This window comes from Tamandua tetradactyla, chromosome 14, assembly GCF_023851605.1.
Source record: "Tamandua tetradactyla isolate mTamTet1 chromosome 14, mTamTet1.pri, whole genome shotgun sequence".
Taxonomy (NCBI): Eukaryota; Metazoa; Chordata; class Mammalia; order Pilosa; family Myrmecophagidae; genus Tamandua; species Tamandua tetradactyla.
This window is the reverse complement of record NC_135340.1, coordinates 78,078,129-78,096,889: the sequence shown is the minus strand read 5'-3', so window position 1 is coordinate 78,096,889 and position 18,761 is coordinate 78,078,129. Positions and strand designations below refer to the sequence as shown.

Below are 18,761 nucleotides of genomic sequence, written 5' to 3'. Positions count from 1 at the left end.
TCCTTTGTTAAACCCTACCTTCTCTGTATAACTCCACCAACACCTTTGATCTTTCTTCCACTCCTAAGTGGTATTTGGGCTATGCTCAGTCTATCTTTTTCACATTGGAAGAGCGCTCAAAAAATAAGGGGTAGGGAAATGGAACTAGCTGGTGTAATGGAAAGACTGGCCCCTCTAAGTTTCAGGACTTAACTGGTCCATGAACCATCATATATTGCCCTAGGTGTTCTTTTGAATTGGCTAGAATGGTTTTGGTTGGGATGTAGCAAATTATGATAGGTTGCAATATCTAACTGAAGCTTGCGTAAGAGTGACTTGTAGAGTAGCCTCTCGAGTCTATTTGAACTCTCAGCCACCAATACCTTATTTGTTATGCTTCTTTTCTGCCTTTTGGTCAGGATGGAATCGTTGATACCATGGTGCCAGGGCTAGACTCATCTGTGGGACTCATCTCCCACACTACCAGGGAGACATTTGTCCCTGGATGTCATGTCCCACGTAGGGGGAGGGCAATGATTTCACTTGCAGAGTTGGGCTTAGAAGGTATATCATTTACTCTTTTTTAAAACAGTTTTATTCATATACCATAAAATCCATCCTAAGTGTACAATAAATGGCTTCTGGTATAATCACATGGTTATATGTTCACCACCACAATCTATATGAGAACATTTTCCATTTTTTCGAAAAAAGAAAGAAGGAAAGAAAAAAAAGCCCCATACCCCTCCCTTATATCATCCTCTTAATAACATTTAGCTTTGGTATATTACCTTTGTTACAGTGAATTGAAAGAGTATTTCAATGTTACTGTTAACTATAGACCCTAGTTTGCATTAATTTTATTTTCCTGTGTCACCCATTTTTAATGCCTTGCAATAGTGACATACATTTGTTTTCATTCATGTAATCATTTACTTTTTTAAAAATTTAGTACAATTTTATTAGTATATGTTATATATTCAGGTACCATTTAGGTGTTCTTTAGGGTTGGTACTAAGATTTTGGTTGGGATTTGGCAAATTAAGATAGGTAGCAATATCTAGTTGAAGCTTGTGTAAGAGCAGCTTCCAAGTAGCCTCTTGACTCTATTTATACTCTCAGTCACTGATACCTTATTTGTTACATTTCTTTTTCCCCTTTTGGTCTGAATGGGATTGTCAATCCCACGGTGCCAGGGCCAGGATCCTCCTTGGGAGTCTCATCCTACATTGCCAGGGAGACTTTCACCCCTGGATGTCATGTCCCATGGGACATATTGGGTAATGATTTCACTTGCAAAGTTGGGCCTAGAGAGAGAGAGGCCACATCTGAGCAATAAAAGAGGTCCTCTGGAAGTAACTCTTAGGCATAACTATACGTAGGCTTAGCTTCTCTGCTACATAAATAACCTTTACAAGAGCAAGTCTCAAGATCAAGGTCTTGGCCTGTTGACTTGGGATTCCCTAATGTTTGAGATAGTATCAGGGTTTTCCTGAGTGATAAAGTTTAATAGCTCCATATTTTTTCTCCCATCCCTCAAGATACTTTGGCAGTACTTTTTGATTATCTGCTTAACATACTCTGGGATGTATCCAGGCATTACATTAAACTATACAGAATTACAGACCTTCATTTCCATTTTGGGCTCTCTGTGTTTGGGTTGTTTAAATGATCTGTCCAGACAAGTTGAATTAGATTATGTGCTACAGAAAATTTAGGTTCTGGACAAAGTAAACCTTTCTTCCTTTGGTCTCATAGAGTAGGTGAGATTTGAAAAACAATGTCTTCCTTTCCCCTGTGTTCTGAATTACCCTTAATCCCTGATTGGCTCCATTCTTATCTCTAAATACCAGGTTATATATAAAGCACAGCCTCTCAAAATCTAGAAATAACAATTACCGCTCTGTGCTATAATTGTGACTGCTACAAGAGCTTTCAACCTAGGCCCCAATTTTCTTATAAGTGTTTTCTAAATGAGACCATACAATATTTTAATCTTTTTTTCTGGCTTATTTTGCCTCACAAAATGTCCCACAGGTTCATTCACACCATTGCATGCCTGACAACTTCATTCCTTTCTGTAGTAGCACAAACCACCATTTGTGGTTCTACTTCTCAGTATATCCTTTAGCCACCTCCATCCATTGGGCATCATGTATATTGTCCACAATCCACAGTCCATTAACACCCTCAATCTGGGCAATTTCATTGTTCCCAAGAGAAAAATAACCGATAAGCATGCTCTCACCAAATAGAAAATCCAAACTTCTTACCTATTGTCCTTCCTCCCATTATTTACCCCTGATGTTGCTGTGGGACTGTTCATGTTTTCCTGTTAAACTTAGTCCATAGCATGCAACAGCAGTTTTCCCCCTATGTCCTGGTATTATACATTGTTTGTACAGTATTCATACCTTTGAAGTAGTTCATACAAGAACTTAAATTTTTAGTGTTAATGGGTGGGACACGTGGGGTCTATACAACCCCTTTCAATCATGTTCATCTTAAATACAGTAATTTACTTACAGTCCCACTAGTGAACTGCCTTTACTTATGTCTGTTCCCTTTATTTAAGTTCCATGTCATTTGCTAACTGTTCACCCATCTCTAGCTTCCATGTATCTCTAGGACCTATATTCTTTATTATAACCTCTGATTTTACCTTTTCCATGGTCATAAAAGTGAAATCCTGCATTATCTATCCTTTTGTGTCTGGCTTATTTTATTCAGCATTATGTCCTCAAGGTTCATTCATCTTGTCTTGTGCTTCAGGACATCATTTCGTCTTACTGCTGCATTTATGTTTATACCGCATTTTGTTAATCCACTCATCTGTTAATGAGCACTTGGATTTATTCCATCTTTTAGTGATTGTGAATAATGCTGCTAGGATCATTGTTGTACAGATGTCTGTGTCATTGCTTTCAGCTTTTCTGGGTATGTTCTGAGTATTATCGGGTTATAAGACAACTCGATATTTAGTTCTCTGAGGAACTGCCAGACTGTCTTCCATAGTGGAAATACCATTATACAGACCAGCAGTGCATAAGTGTCCCAATTTCTCCATGTTCTCTCCAACATTTGTAGTTTCCTGTTGGTTAATAGCAGCCCTTCGTATAGGTGTGAGATGGTATCCATTGTATCTGCATTTCCCTTATAGCTAATGAAAATGAGCATCTCTTCTAGTGCTTTTTAGCCATCTGTGTTTGTTCTTTGGAAAAATGTCTATTCATATCTTTAACCCATTTTATAATTGAGTTTTTTTCTTTTGTTGTTGAGTTGCATGATTTGTTTATGTATACAAGATATCAAACCTTTATCAGTGTGTGATTTCCAAATATTTTCTCCCATTGAGTTGGCTTTCTCTTCAACTTTTTCACTAAGTCTTTCGAGGCACAAAAGCATTTAATTTTGAAGAGTTCCCATTTATCTATTTTTTGTTTTGTTGCTTGTGCTTTAGGTGTAAAGTTTAGGAAACTACCTCCTATTACTCAGTCTTGAAGATGGTTCCCTACATTTTCTTCTAGGACTTTTATGATACTAGTTCTTATATTAAGATGTTTGATCCACTTTAAGTTAATTTTTGTATAGGGTGTAAGTAAGGATCCTCTTTCAGTCTTTTGGCTATTGATAACCCATTTCTTCCAGTCCCATTTATTTAAAAGACTATTTTGTCCCAGTTCAGTGGATTTGAGGGCCTTGTCAAAGATCAGTTGACCATAGATTTGGTAGTCTGTTTCTATGTGCTCAGTTTGAGTGCATTGGTCAATAGATATCTTTGTGCCAGTATCATGTTGTTTTGACCACTGTGAATTTATAATAAGCTTTGAAATCAGGAAATGTTAATCCTCCCACTTCATTCTTCTTTTTTTTAGGATATTTTTAGTTATTCAGTAACTCTCTCCCTAGCTAGCTTTTCCAAGGCACCAGAGAAGGTTGTTGGAAATTTGATTGGTACTGTGTTGAAACTGTAGATGAATTTGGGTAGAATTGACATCTTATACATTTAACGTTCCTATCCATGAGCAGGGAATGTCTTTCCACTTATTTCGACTTGGGTATTTCCACTTATTTAGATATTTATATTATCTTTGATTTCTTTTAGCAATATTATGTAATTTCTGTGTACGGGTCCTTTATATCCCTAGTTAAGTTCATTCTTAGATACTTGATTCTTTTAGGTGCTATTTTGAATGGAATATTTTCCTTCAATGAGTCCTTTCAATTTAGGTCATTGTTTGTGTATAGAGACATTACTGATTTTTGCTCAAGTTGTATATTAGCTCCAGTAACTTTGTTATAGATTTCTCAGGATTTTCTAAGTATAGTATCATGTTGTCTGCAAATAATGAAAGTTTTATGTCTTTCTTTCCAATTTGGGTACTTTTTATTTCTTTTTCCTGCCTGATTGTTCTAGTTAGAACTTCTAATACAATGTTGAATAATAATGGTGACAAAGGGCATCCTTGTCTCATTCATGATCTTAAGGGGAAGACTTTTAGTCGTTCACGATTGAGTATGATGCTGGCTGTGGGTTTATCATACATGCCATTTATCATTTAGAAGAAGTTACCTTTGATTTCTGCCTTTTGAAGTGTTTTTATCAGAAAAGGGTATTGAATTTTGGTGAATAGTTTTTCATCATTAGTCAAGATGATTATATGATTTTTCCCTTTTGTTTTGTTAATTTGTTGTGTTACACTGATTCATTTTCTTGCATTAAACCACACTTGCATTCCTGGTAAAAACCCCTCTTGGTCATGGAGTATAATTCTTTTAATGTGTTGTTGGATTTGATTTACTAGTATATTGTTGAGAATTTTTGCATCTATGTTCATTAGAGTGATTTTCCTTTCTTTTGTAACATCCTTACCTGGATGTTACATCCTTACCTTGGTTTTACAGTGACGTTAGTATCATAAAAAGAATTAGGTATTGTGCTGGTTTGAAAGGATGTGTGTCCCCTAGAAAAGCCATATTTTAATCTAAATCCCATTTCATAAAGGCAGAATAATCCCTATTCAATACTATATGCTTGAAACTGTAATGCAGTCATCTCCCTGGACATGTGATTTAATCAAAAGTGGTTGTTGAGCTGGATTAGGTGACAACATGTCTCCACCCATTTTGGTGGGTCTTGATTAGTTTCTGAAGTCCTATAAAAGTGGAAACATTTTGGAGAATAAGCGATTTGGAGAGAGCAGAGCAGAATGACATAGCCACGAGAAACAAAGTCCACCAGCCCGTGACCTTTGGAAATGAAGAAGGAAAATGCCTCCAGGGGAACTTCATGAAACAGGAAGCCAGGAGAAGAAGCTAGCAGATGATGCCGTGTTCGCCATGTGCCCTTCCAGATGAGAGAGGAACCCTGACTGTGTTCACCATTTGCCTTTCCAGATGAGAGAGAAACCCTGACTGTGTTCACCATGTGCCTTCTCACTTGAGAGAGAAACCCTGAACTTCATCAGCCTTCTTGAACCAAGGTATCTTTCCCTGGATGCCTTAGATTGGACATTTCTATAGACTTGTTTAATTGGGACATATTCTTCGTTTTAAAACTGTAAACCAGCAACTTATTAAATTCCCCTTTTAAAAGCCATTCTGTTTCTGGTGTATTGCACTCTGGCAGCTAGCAAACTAGAACAGGTAGTGTTCCTTTTCCCTCAGTTTTTCAGAAAAGTTTGAGCGGGATTGGTGTTAGTTCTTTTTGGAATGTTTGATAAAATTTCCCTGTGAAGCTGTCTGGCCCTGGGCTTTTCTTTGTGGAAAGATTTTTAGTGACTGCTTGAATCCCTTTACTTGTGATTGGTTTGTTGAAATCTTCTATTTCTTCTCTATCAGTGTAGCTTGTTCATGTGTTTCTAGGAATTTGTTCATTTCATTTGTGTTGTCTATTTTGTTTGAATATAGTTGTTCATAGTATTCTCTTATGATTCTTTTTTATTTCATCAGGGTCCGTGGTAATGACCCCCCCCCATTTCTGATTTTGTTTATTTGCATCCTCTCTCTTTTTTTCTTTGTCAGTCTTGCTAGTAGTCCATTGATTTTATTGATTTTCTCATAGAACCAACTTGGTTTTATTAAGATTCTTTCTTTGTTCTTTTGTTCTCCCATTCATTTAACTCTGCTTTAATCTTTGGTATTTCTCGTCTTCTGTTTGCTTTGGGTTTAGTTTGCTGTTCTTTTTCTAGTTCCTCCAGGTGAGCAGTTAAGTTTTCGATTTTTGCTCTTTCTTGTTTTTTAATATAGGCATTTAGGGCAATAAATTTCCTTTGTGGCACTGCCTTTTCCCCATCTTATAAGTTCTGATATGTCATATTGTCATTTTCATTCATCTCTGGATTATTTCTGATTTCTCTAGCAACTTTTTCTTGAGCCACTGGTTGTTTAAGAGTGTGTTATTTAATGTCCATATATTTGTGAAAGTTCTTATTCTTTGTTGATTTCCAGCTTCATGCCATTGTGATCAGAAAAAGTGCTTTGAATAATTTCAGTCTTTTCAAGTTTATAAAGTCCTGTTTTGTGTCTTAACATATGATCTATCCTGGAGAATGTTCCATGAGCACTAGAGAAGAATGTGTATCCTAGTGTTTTATAATGACCTATATATGTCTGTTAGCTATAATGCACTTATCAAATTGTTTAAGTTCTCTGTTTTCTTGTTAGCCTCTGTCTGCTTGTTCTCTCTGTAGAGCAGAGTTGTGTTTTGAAGTCTTCTACTATTTTGTTGAAATGTCTATCGCTTCCTTCAGTTTTGCTAGTGTTTGCCTCATGTAGTTTGGAGCTCCTTGATTGGGAGCATAAACATGTGTAATTGTTATTTCTTCTTGGTGAGTTGTCCCTTTTATTAATATGTCATATCCTTCTTTGTTTCTTATGATGTCTTTATATTTAAATTATTTTGTCTGATACTAGTATAGCTGCTCCTGCTTCCTTTTGGTTACAGCTTGCATGGACTCTTATCTTTCTCAGTCCTTTCACTTTCAATCTGTTTATATCCTGTGTCTAAGATGAGTCTCTTGTAAGCAGCATATAGGTGGATCATATTTCTTAATCCATTCTGTCCTGTATCTTTTAATTAGTAAGTTTTGTCTGTTGACATTCACCATTATTACTGTAAAGGCATTTTTTGAATTTACCATTTTATCCTTTGGATTTTATTTGTCAGATCTTTATATTCTTTTTCCTCTTTTCCTTTTTATCCTTTAAGTTACCCTTACTAGTACCCTTCAGTTCTGTGCCCTCCCCCAGACCTCTCTCTATTGTCTTTCTTTTTTCAGCTGACAGGACTCCCATTAGTATTTCTAATAAATGTGTCAGTAGAGGGCCAGTCTCTTCTGACACATTTTTTCAGCATTTGTCTGTGAAAATTTTAATCTCTTCCTCAGTTTTGAAGTACACTTTGGCTCTGTATAGAATTCTTGACTGGAAGTCTTTCTCTTTCAGTATCTTAAATATATCATACCACTGCCTTCTCACCTCCATAATGCCTGTTGAGTAGTTGGAGCTCAGTCTAATATGGTTTCCCTTGTGTGTAGTAGACCATTTTTCCTCTTGCTGGTTTCAGAATTTTCTGCTTCTCTTCAACATTTGACAGACTGATTAGTGTATGGGCCTTGGAGTGGGCCTGTTTGGATTTATTCTGTTTGGGGTTCGTTAGTCTTCTTTGACTTGCATATTTGTCTTTTATGAGGGTTGGGAAGTTTTCCCGCATTCTATCTTCAACTAATCTTCCTAGCCCTTGTCTCTTCTCATTTGGGGACACATGATTTTTGTGTTTGTGTACTTTGTGTTTTCCATCATTTCCCTGAGATCCAATTCAGAATTTTCCATCTTTTTTGCCATTCGCTGTTTTGTGTGTTAGAAGTCAATTGTCCTGTTGTCTAGTTTGCTTATTCTTTCTTCTACCTCTTCAGATCTACTTTGTGTTTCTCTTGTGTATTTTTTAATTGGTCTGCAGCATCTTTAGTCCTGTGATTGCTGCTGTTTTTCTATTTATTCTTTCAAATTCCACTTTATGCTTTTCTAGTGTCTTCTTTTTTTCACATTTAAAAAATATTTTTATTGTAAAAACTTAAGATACAAACATTCCATACATAGTATACAATCAGTGGTCCACAATATCATCACATAGTTGTATATTCATCACCATGATCATTTTTTTTTTGAGCATTTGCATCACTCCAAGCAAAAGAAAGCAAAAAGAAAAAACTCATACATACCATACCCCTTATCCCTCCCTCTTATTGACCACTAGTATTTTAGTCTACTAAATTTATCTTAACCTTTGTTCTCCCTATTATTTGTTTATTTTTTATCCATATTTTTTTACTCATTAGTCCATACCCTAAGTAGAAGGAGCATCAGACATATTCTAGTGTCTTCTTGATTTCCTTTATGTCATTAGTCAACCCATTGATTTTATTTAGTAGAGTCATATGACCATCTTTGATTAGTTGTTACAAAGTCTTTGTCTCCTCCGGTGTCTTAATTTTGTCATTAGGCTGGGCTATATCTGTCTGAATCTTCATGTTCTTTGTGGTTTTCTGTTGCCTTTGAGGCATCTAATTATCTTGATAGGATTACTTTGGAAGTTGATTTCCTGCAGTAGTCTCAAGTTTTGTATTTGCATGTTCAGTGTGGGACAGGACATGGGGCATAGGGTTGGATCCTGTGGTGTGGTGATGGGTTGCAGCACAGAGATAGGTGCAGGTTAGGGGTGCTAAGCTGGTACCTGGGAGTCTAGGGTGGGAGGGTGGAGCGGGGCCCTTGGGGGCGTGGTACAGCTCGGGTAGGACTTGGAGCACAGGAGTAGGGCACGACATGGGGGATACAGAGGCAGGGCATGGCAGGAGGCAGATCAGGTAGGTCTGTGCAGAGGGACAGGGTCTGGTGCACGGACACATTGCAGGTATGCCTATGGAGCTCAGGGGTCATGGGTATCAGAGTGCAGGTTTCAGGGCTCAGAGTCAGAGTGCAGGGCAGATAGGACGTGGGTCTCTGCTTGCTCAGGGAGAGGGGATCCAGGGGGCCCGGGATAGAGATATGTATGTGCACAGGGGTGGGGCACAGGTCGTTGTGTTTGTGGGTCAGGGGGTAGTTCACAGGGGCAGGGGTTGGGGCACAGGTGTGCATGTGTGGGGGGCACATAGGGGAGCTGGGGTTGAGGGGTGTGCATGCGCAGGGCAGTGGCTCTCTGGTATGGACGTGCAAATGAGCACCTGCCGGATTGGGGGGTGGGACCTTTGTGCCAGGGGGCGAGTTAAGAATGTGCATGTGCATGGGGTGGGAGGGTGCTGAGGAGGGGTTATGCCTGTGCATAGGTGGATGGGTTTCAGGGTTCAGGGGTCGAGGGGCTGGGGTGCGGATACATGGTTGCTTGGGCAGGCAGGATGTGGGTGTGCACATGTGCAGATTTAGGGGAATGGGCCCTTGTGTGCGTGTGCATGCAGCTCTAGGGTCGTGGAGCATGGTTGAGTGCCTGCGTGGGCTTGGGACAGGTGTCGCCTTGATGCATGGCTAAGCATTTGTGCAGAGCTGGGGGGTGGGATGAGAGTGGGAGCTTTTGTGGGGCGGGTTCCGGGGTGCAGGGCCAAGGATCTGGGACACAGAAGCTTGGATGCCAGCGTGCAGGACAAGGTTGTGTGCATGCATGTTCTGTGGGTGTGGGGCGCTTGTGTGTGTATGTGCAGAGTCAGAGTGGGCGGGGCAGGGTTGTGCTACTGTGTAAACTGGGGGCAGGTGTGTCCTGTTGTAAGAATGAGTGCCTGTGGGGGGTGAGGGGCTGGGCGTTGGTGCACTGGTCTTAGAGTTGTCCAGGAGAGTGTGTGCTTGTGCAGGAGAGGTGGGTGGGGCTGGGGCCTGGTCTGTGTGCGTGCGTACATGTGTGTGTGGGGTGGGAATGTGCAGGCTGGGGAGGGGGGCTCAGCTTGGAGTGCCACATAGGGGTTGCAGGGGGCAATGTTCAGGTGTGTGGGGCTTGGAAGGGATGTTGCAGGTTGAGTGGGGTGGTCCTGCGCATTTCGGTGTGGCATGTTCAAGGAACGCAGCTTGACTTGCTTCCTAGTCCCTGTCTCCCTGTCCGTGCCCTCCTCAGGGCTCCGGGCTCAAGTTTCACAAGGGACGCATTAGGCTGTTTGTACTGGCTAGCTGTTCTTTGGCTCTCTGCATCTCAATTCCCCAGCTTTTGCAACCAGGGTCTCCCTATATGGTGTAGAAGACCCTCCCAGGTCACTTAGACCCTGGAATAAGTGTCCTGGTCATTTTCCTGTCATTTACCTAGCTGTTCCTTGGAGCTGTGGTAAACTCAACCTATCATATTCCACCATCTTCCCACAATCCCATTTTTTCTTTTAGGTCAGATGTTTGGTATGCCAAAGCACCTTACAAGTAATTTTGATGTGTAGAAACCTTTTAATTAGAAAATTGAACATTATTTTAAGTAGGCAGTATATTTATTTGGTGAGCATATATAGAGAGATAGAACAATATTTTTTTCTAACAATGAGTTTCTTTACTTTTTTATTAAAGAAGCTATAGGTTTACAGAAGAAATCATGTAGAAAATACGGAGTTCACATATACCCCCACCTCTTTCATACAGTTTTCCCCTATTATTAGCACTTTGCATTAGTGTTTTATCTTTGTTACAACAATGAAACAGTATTATTTTAAGTTTACTATTATCCATAGACCATATTTTACAGTAGAGTTCATTGTGTTGTTCAGTCTTGTGGCTTTTAAAAAAATTATTCTTGTAACATATGTACAACTTAAAATTCCGTCTTTTAATCACATTCATATATATGAGTCATTGCTGTTAATTATGCTCCTAATGTTGTGCTACCATCACCACCATCCATTACCAAACTTTTTCCATCACCCCAAACAGAAACTATATACCAATTAAGCTCCCCATTTCCTACCCTCAACCTGTACCCCAGTAATCTGTGTTCCAATTTCTTATTCTATAAATATGCTTATTCTAATTATTTCATGTCAGTGAGATTATAGAGCACTTTTCCTTTGTGTCCGGCTTATTTCACTCTACATGATGTCTCCAAGGTTTATTCCTGTTGCCACATGTATCAGAACTTCATTCCTTTTAAGGCCTGACTAATATTCCATTGTGTGTATAATGGAGTTAAATACTTTTTGTCATCTGTTCGTCTCTTGATGTACACTTCTGTCGCTACTATCTTCTGGCAGTTGTGAATAATGCTGCTTATTGACAGCAAGTTACATGTAGGTTCATAGGAGGGGAGACTGGTTGAAGGCGTCTTAGAAGTACATGAGTCCTATGATTTTGGGTCCCTATGTGTGTGTGTGTGTGTGTGTGTGTGTGTGTGTGTGTGTGTGTGATTTTGGGTCCCTATGTGTGTGTGTGTGTGTGTGTGTGTGTGTGTGTGTGTGTGTGTGTGTGTGTGTGTGTGTGAAACTCCCAAACAGTGAGAGGTGGAGTGCTTGGAGGGGAGAGACTAAAGAAGTAAGTTGTGTGAAAAGCAAATGGAAATTTAGTTTTTTCATTGCTTTTTCATATCTATGATTATTTTAGTGTTGGTTCTAAGATAAAACTGAAGGCTTAAAGGAAAAGAGTTCTAATAGCAAAGGAGTTAAAATTGAAATTTGTCATGGAAGTGAAATGTTCCTGTGTGTATGTATTATATTTTGGAAATTCTTAGAGAAGTTTGTATTCCAAAGTATGAGCTCCTTCTCTTGATTTCTTCCTTGATTTTAAGAGATTAGTACCCAGGACTAATATTTGACCATTTTCCCTTCATTTCATAGGTTGTGTGTGTTTGGCTTTCTCCAGTATAGGGTTGCTGAAAGCAAAATAAAACCCAAATGTCTGTCATTAGTAGAATGTGGATAGAATTATGGTATATAAAGCACTAAACTGAATAAACTAGAACCGTATGAAGCGAAATGGATAATTCTAAAACATAAAAATGAAAAAAAAATGAAAAAAGTTGCAAAATGATAGTGCAGTTTTATACTATTTCAAATTTTACAACATGCAAGACAAAGTAATATATTGTTTATAAGGGACTGTATTACTGGTAAATATAAGAAAGCATTCCTGGGAATAATAATTCTCTAATTCAAGGTAGTGTCTTTCTGTGGGGAAAAAGAGAAAGGGGAATATGGTCTCACAATTACGTGTGGAATGTCAACTGTATCTTTAATGGTGGAAAAGATCTGAAGGACATATAGCAACTTACTGAGATTTGGCAATGCTGGGTGGGAGATACACAGGGAGGATTGTAGTCTGTACTTTTCCTTTATTCTTGAAGTATTTGCAAAGAAACAAGAGAAAAAAGTTACAGAGCCCACAACTTAGTGTCAGAGCAAAATGGGTGATACAGTCCTTTAGCCAAAAATATCCCTCCAAAATCACTGCCTAATTTGTCAGTGATCCAAGCCTTTTGCTTAACATCCCCTATTTAGGCATAGAATGTTTAGTTGTCCTGGACCCTGGAGTGTATCGAATAAAAGGTGTCATGCATGTGACACCAATAAATTGTTCTGGTGGATCAGTTTGACAGTTCTTTATAAACTGTGGTGCTGTATCAATATTATCCTTCAGAGTTAATGAAGGTCAATCTAAGTATATGATATTGTTGTTCTTTTTACTTACAGAAACCAAAGGAAGTGGTGAAATTTACCTGCTCTTAGGCAATTCTGATATCTTGTTTGGCATTACAAGTGGGAATGGACACAAAAGGAAGTTCTTTGTATTATTTGAGGATTGGGGCTTGGGGCAAACAAGAAATCTTTGGCCTATATCTCATGTTAAAATATCTCTACATTTTCCTTTAGTCTGGGATCAAGGCAGTTTCTAAATGAGAAATTTCCTGATTTAGGGGATACAGAGCACTGTGACATCTAGAGAAAAGATGCTGTGCATGTATGCATGCTTGTGTGAGTTTATGTGTTAAGTGCTTGAAACAGACCTTTTTGGACCATGATTTGTGTATAGAAAACATAAAAAAGGTAGAAGGATTAAAAACAGTTCAAAGGAAGTACTGATATAGTGGATCTTAGCAGCCACCAGCAGCTTCATTTATTCTGGCTGCTTCATGTTACAACTCCTGTGAGGAAGATGGTGTTATTTCTATTTTAATGATTAGGAAACTTGGGTTAGGTAAGCTAACATTATGGCTTGAAAGTGATCTAAAGTCCTGACTTAAAGTCCCTTCCCCCCCCCTTTCCCCCTGTGTTTCCCCCTTTTATAAATGTGGGAGAAAAACCACATGCCTCATTTCAACTTTGTGTTTTGGCTTTAAAAAATTCTTTGGAGATATGTTAAGCAAATGTCTTATGTATGTATGGATGCATATGTACTGAGAATTAGAGCTGTATGGCCAGAGAGCATCTTTTTACTTCTTGTTGGAGACCAGGAACTGAACAGCCCTCTTTCTGAGTTGAGTTTGGAGGGGAGCAAATAATGTAGAGAAGGGAGATGGTACTGTATGAGAAGACAAAGAGGCAGAATGGATATGGGGAAAGGGGAGAGAGGCACAGGTCCAGCAGCAAGATGAGGTGACAGCCAAGGGCTTGAATATGGGTGGAGGCAGAAGCCAGAAGCATGTTTCATATACTATTCCAGATGAAATACCTCTCTGGTATTTAAGGTTCCCATTCTCTCTTTTTTTAAGTAGGACAGTTAGTTAATTTGAGGAACCATGAATTAAGGCATAGATAAAATATTCTACATTTGCTACATTATTTTAACAAATTATTGGTGATTTCCAGGTTGCTGTCAGTGAAGATGACTTAACTGTTCTAATGAAAATTTTGGTAGAGAATCTTGGAGAAGCTTCTTCACAACCAAGCCCTACACAATCTATCCAGGAACCTCTCAGAGTGAGAAAGGTAGATGTTCCAAGAGGACCTGACCACCTAAAAGGTACGAATTGATAAAAGTTTTTCTTTAGTTATGGAGAAAAATAAGTATTAGTGTCATAGTTAGTGTCTTTTTAGTTGTGCAGCATAATGTGGTATGACTTGATTCAGTATTGTACTGTTTACTGTAGATAATCTGCAGGGTGGGGATACCTGGTAAAGCTTGCAGGGGATGAAGGCATGCCGATTGTTTGCGATCAGGGAAAGGGCTACCTATTGTTGCTTGCATAATGCATTGTTTGCAGTTTACTTGTGAAAGCTGAATTTACCTTGCCAGGGCACTGAGGTCATTTGCCTTAAGAGAAAAAGCCAACAAGGCATGCAGTGAGGGAAGGTGTCAAAATAAATAAAAAAGAAAACAATGTTGGTATCATACTCAGAGGACTGGCCCATTAGAAAGAAAAGGTATTCTTGTAAAGTATAAGCTTTACTTATCTGACTTGATTGAAGTATGCAATCAGATAATGTAATGGAATTTTTCAGACTATTAAAATTGAATCTTTTAAAATCATTGAACCTTTTAAAATTCAGCCATTTTGAAAAGGAAATTTTTCTGACATATGAGTCAGAAAAGGCCTAAGTCATTTTCTTAGGTTATTTTAAATATAGTTTAACTCTTTCCTCATCATTTAAAGTCATTGGTGTGGATATTACATTTTATTAAAATGTAAATATGTTAATATTTTTGTGGCTAGAAAAAGATGAAGCAAGTACTTTTAAAGTGCTCTTGGACTGTCAATTTTTACTTCTGGGAGCAATTACCAAGACTGCCGGTTAAAAGAAATACCTTACCTACACTGTTTCTCCTATAGTTCAGCCTGGTTTGTTTTGAAATCACATAAACAAATGACAAGAGCATAATGCAAAATAAGGTTTCTGGTTCAAGTGGATAGTTGTGAGTGCTCTTTGAGCTTAGTGAGACCCACATCTTCTCTCTAGGCTGAGTTCCTATTGCTATATATATAAATGCTAACTGAACAGGCTCTTGTCATGGTTAGGCAGGAACTGTGTGGAGATGGATAATGTATAGCAGGTAGGTTTTATGTGATTAATGATCTCAGTATGTTCAGCTGTGGTCAGATTTTTGCATTTCCTTCTGGCTTTGTGGTTATATGCATTTGACAAAACTTGTGAGTTCAGCTTGGAGAAGCCTTGATAATGTGGTTGAAGTTATGCCACGTTTGCTTTTCTAGTAACTTATAAGAACAGACTTTCCTATAGAGTGAACCAAGGATAGAATCAATCTCCAAAAGATATTGTAGAATGATTTTTTAAAGGGCTTTGTAAATAAGACCAATTCTTACCTGTCTGTGAAGTTTGCCTAAAGAGGAGGGAAAAAACTGAATTACTTCTTGAAATCTCTTTCACCCCAAAATTCCATCATCATCCCCATCGTATTTCAGCTGTATTAGATGATGCTATTATGTTTATATTCTATTCGTTTATAAGTTAATGGATTGGGTAATAAAGATCATATATGATATTGAGAAGTGCAGTAGGCTAGCAGAGGATCTGTTACTGACTAGCTAGCTATCTTATATAAAGTGTTTAACTTTTATATGCTTCCAGTTTCCAGATGTCACCTGAGAATGGTTTATAATCAGTTGTGTGAAAAATACTTTGATAATTAAAACTACTCTATAATAGTCTTGCTTTGGGGCCTTTTGAAAATTTTCTTTTAAGTTGGTTTGGTACCTTTTTCTTTTTTTAAAGTAAGTTGTCTGCCTCTACCACTTTGCTTTGTACTAAATATATGTGGAATGGCTCATTGCTATTTTTGTTAGTTATTTTATAATATGATTTAAAGAATCCTAGAAAGTATGAAAAATTTAGAATAAGTAATTACCTGGGCCTTGAAAGTGTGTGTAGAACGACATGCCCAGTTAAAAGATCTTCATTTTTGTATTCATGTTTGACTTAGCAGAACAAGAACTAGAATGCGTGACAGACTCGGAGCTTTCTGTGGCTCAGAATCTCTCTCTCCAGTTTGACTTTCACTTTGAGTCTCTCTCCATTATCCTTTATAACAATGACATCAACCAGGTATGTAGTAAATTTGTGTAGTTAGATCTAAATCTTTAGTTAGAGCTAAATCTTTAGCTCTTTATCCCAAAATACTCAGTATTAGGATGTGGACATTTTTTGTCATGACTTTTAAAAGTTAATAGGTCTGTAAAATATTATTTGACCTACAGAATATGCATTGGTCCTGCTGTCTATTCTCTTTATCAAGCATCCAAAGTTTTACTTATTTTCAAGTAATACCAGCATCAAAGTGCATTTAAACCGATCTCTATATAGAGAAATTTTATGAATGAATAATTATTTATATACACAATTTTATTACAAAGATAGATAGATGCATAGATAGCTATTTTAAGAAGAATAATTCAGCAGTGGCTTTAGAACCTTAAAGAATTATTTTCAAATTCATGATTATTCATGATCTATAGGCATTGTGTTTCTATTGAATAAATGTTATATATGTATGTACTAAAGAATTGAAGAACCAAGGAATAGTGCCATAATGACTTGAAATAATATATTAGTGGTATTTTAGCTAGCAGTTTTCTTTTTGTTATGCAGATAATGTCTTCCAATAAGTATTTATTGATTGGATCAATTGATATGCCAAATCATGAGTAGTTCTGAAGCTTTCGTATTTTGATATTGTCCAGTGTGAAGGCTTTAACAGTGTGCGTCCTTATCCCAATGAGCATTTTTTTTCCTGGCCAAAAGAAATACTTCTAGGTTACTGAAGTTACACAATTATAAGTGGTAGTATATAATCTCCTATCATGCTTGCCTTCTGTTTCAGTTTGTTCAGTTTCTTTCTCTTTCTTGTCTAGTTTAGTAAGCACAGGGTGGATATGCTCCAGTACCAGCAGAAAATAGCTGAGAAACAGTTCTCTGTTGATGATGATTATTATATCTGTTGTTGATGTCTGTTATATGTATAAATTTGTAGTTCATATTTTCTAAGAATTATATAATATTTATACATTATTAATGTTGAACCTTGGCCTAATAGCTGTCATTTGTGCAATCATCTTTCCTAATTTCTAATGTTTAGATTAATGTTTAATGTTAATGAAAATATCAGGAAATGGTCTTATAGAAAATGAATGCTTAAATACAGTCTTCCTTTCACTTAAGGTGATACCATTTTTCTGACTCCCCAGCCTTAGAATCTCACTGTCCTTTTTTACTTCTTGTGATCTTCCTTATTCATTTAGACACTGAGTACTGTCAATATGTAATTCGAGCTTGTGAGTGCCCACTGAGGCTACTTATTTGACACTCTTCTTAGCTCACAATACTGGTACTGCAGTGGTTTCTTTGTTTGTTGCTCTTCTCTTTTCATCCATCCTAGATGATGGCATAAATTCAGTTTCCTAGAGGAGTTTCATTAGCCATTTTCTAACTTAACCATTGTTTGAATACCAGGACTGAATACATATATGCATTTGTTTATGTATATATATATATATACACACATATGTACATGTAAACATGCATGTTCTTTTTCTTCCATTTATGTTTTAACAATACTTTCAAGGTTTGTGAGATTTAATTTGCTATTAATTTCTGAATTAAGAAATATGTTTAAAAATAGATAGTATTTAAGATAATTGACTCTTCTGCTTGAAAAATATACCATAGGAGTCCAAACTTTCATTTCATAATGACATTTTACGGCTTGGTGAACTCAGACTGCATCTTATGGCCTCAGCAGGGAAGATGTTTAAGGATGGCTCAATGAATGTCAGCATTAAACTTAAGACATGCACCCTTGATGACCTCAGAGAAGGCATTGAGAGAGCAACATCGAGGTTTGTCAGCTTTGAATTTGTTGTACATTATTTAAGGTTGATATTGCTACCAGGCATTGCTTGGCTTGGGATTATCAAAGGGGTCTGTTCTAGTTTGCTAGCTGCTAGAATGCAATATGTCAGAAATGGAATGCTTTTAAAAGGGGGAATTTAATGAGTTGCTGGTTTACAGTTCTAAGGCCGAGAAAATGTCCCAGTTAAAACAAGTCTTAAAGAAATGTCTAATCAAAGGCATCCAGGGAAATATACCTTGGTTCAAGAAGGCTGATGAAGTTCAGGGTTTCTCTCTCATATGGAAAGGCACATGGCGAATACATTCACAGTTTCTCTCTTAGTTTGAAGGGCACATGGCAAGCAAGGCATCATCTGCTACTTTCTCTCCTGGCTTCCTGTTTTATGAAGCTCCCTGGGAGGCATTTTCCTTCTTCATCTCCAAGGGTCGCTGGCTCATGGACTCTCTGCTTCGTGGTGCTGCAGCATTCTCTGCTCTCTCTGAATCTCATTCTCCAAAATATTTCCTCTTTTATAGGACTCCAATAAACCAATCAAGACCTACCCAAATGGATGGAGGCATGTCGTCCCCTAATCCAGTTTAACAACCACTCTTGATTAAATCACAGCATCCAGGGAGATGATTTCATTACAGTTTCAAGCATACAGTATTTATTTATTTATTTTACGTGGGCAGGCACTGGGAATCGAACCCGGGTCCTCGGGCTTGGCAGGCAAAACATACAGTATTGAATAGAGATTATTCTACCTTTATGAAATGGGATTTATATTAAAACATGGCTTTTCTTAGGGGGCATACTTCATTTCAAACCAGCACAGGGTCTCTCTTTTGCTCATACTTCCTGACCTGAATTGTATCAAGAAGTAGTGTTAATGTCAGATTCACCATCTTTAAAGATTAACTTAAGGGGAAGTTCTAATAATAACTGTCTTAAAAACAGGAGATCAAAAGAGTTTAAGACTTTTAATAGTCAAATCTACTTGGGGTGATTTGTTGATAATATATTTTCTACGTTGTCCCAGGTAAGCAGAA

At 37.8% G+C, this 18,761-nt stretch overlaps 1 protein-coding gene across 2 annotated transcripts in view; it reads left to right on the top strand.

Moving 5' to 3' along the window:
• VPS13C (vacuolar protein sorting 13 homolog C) overlaps positions 1-18,761 on the top strand; it is a 227,916-nt gene that overhangs the window by 130,994 nt on the left and 78,161 nt on the right. Inside the window, exons 46-48 of one of the 2 annotated variants that reach the window (XM_077128091.1) lie at positions 13,734-13,887; positions 15,805-15,926; positions 17,547-17,716. In XM_077128091.1, coding sequence (XP_076984206.1) covers positions 13,734-13,887; positions 15,805-15,926; positions 17,547-17,716 — 446 coding nt within the window. The remainder of the gene's footprint in view (positions 1-13,733; positions 13,888-15,804; positions 15,927-17,546; positions 17,717-18,761) is intronic. The other variant, XM_077128092.1, reaches the window with a different exon arrangement.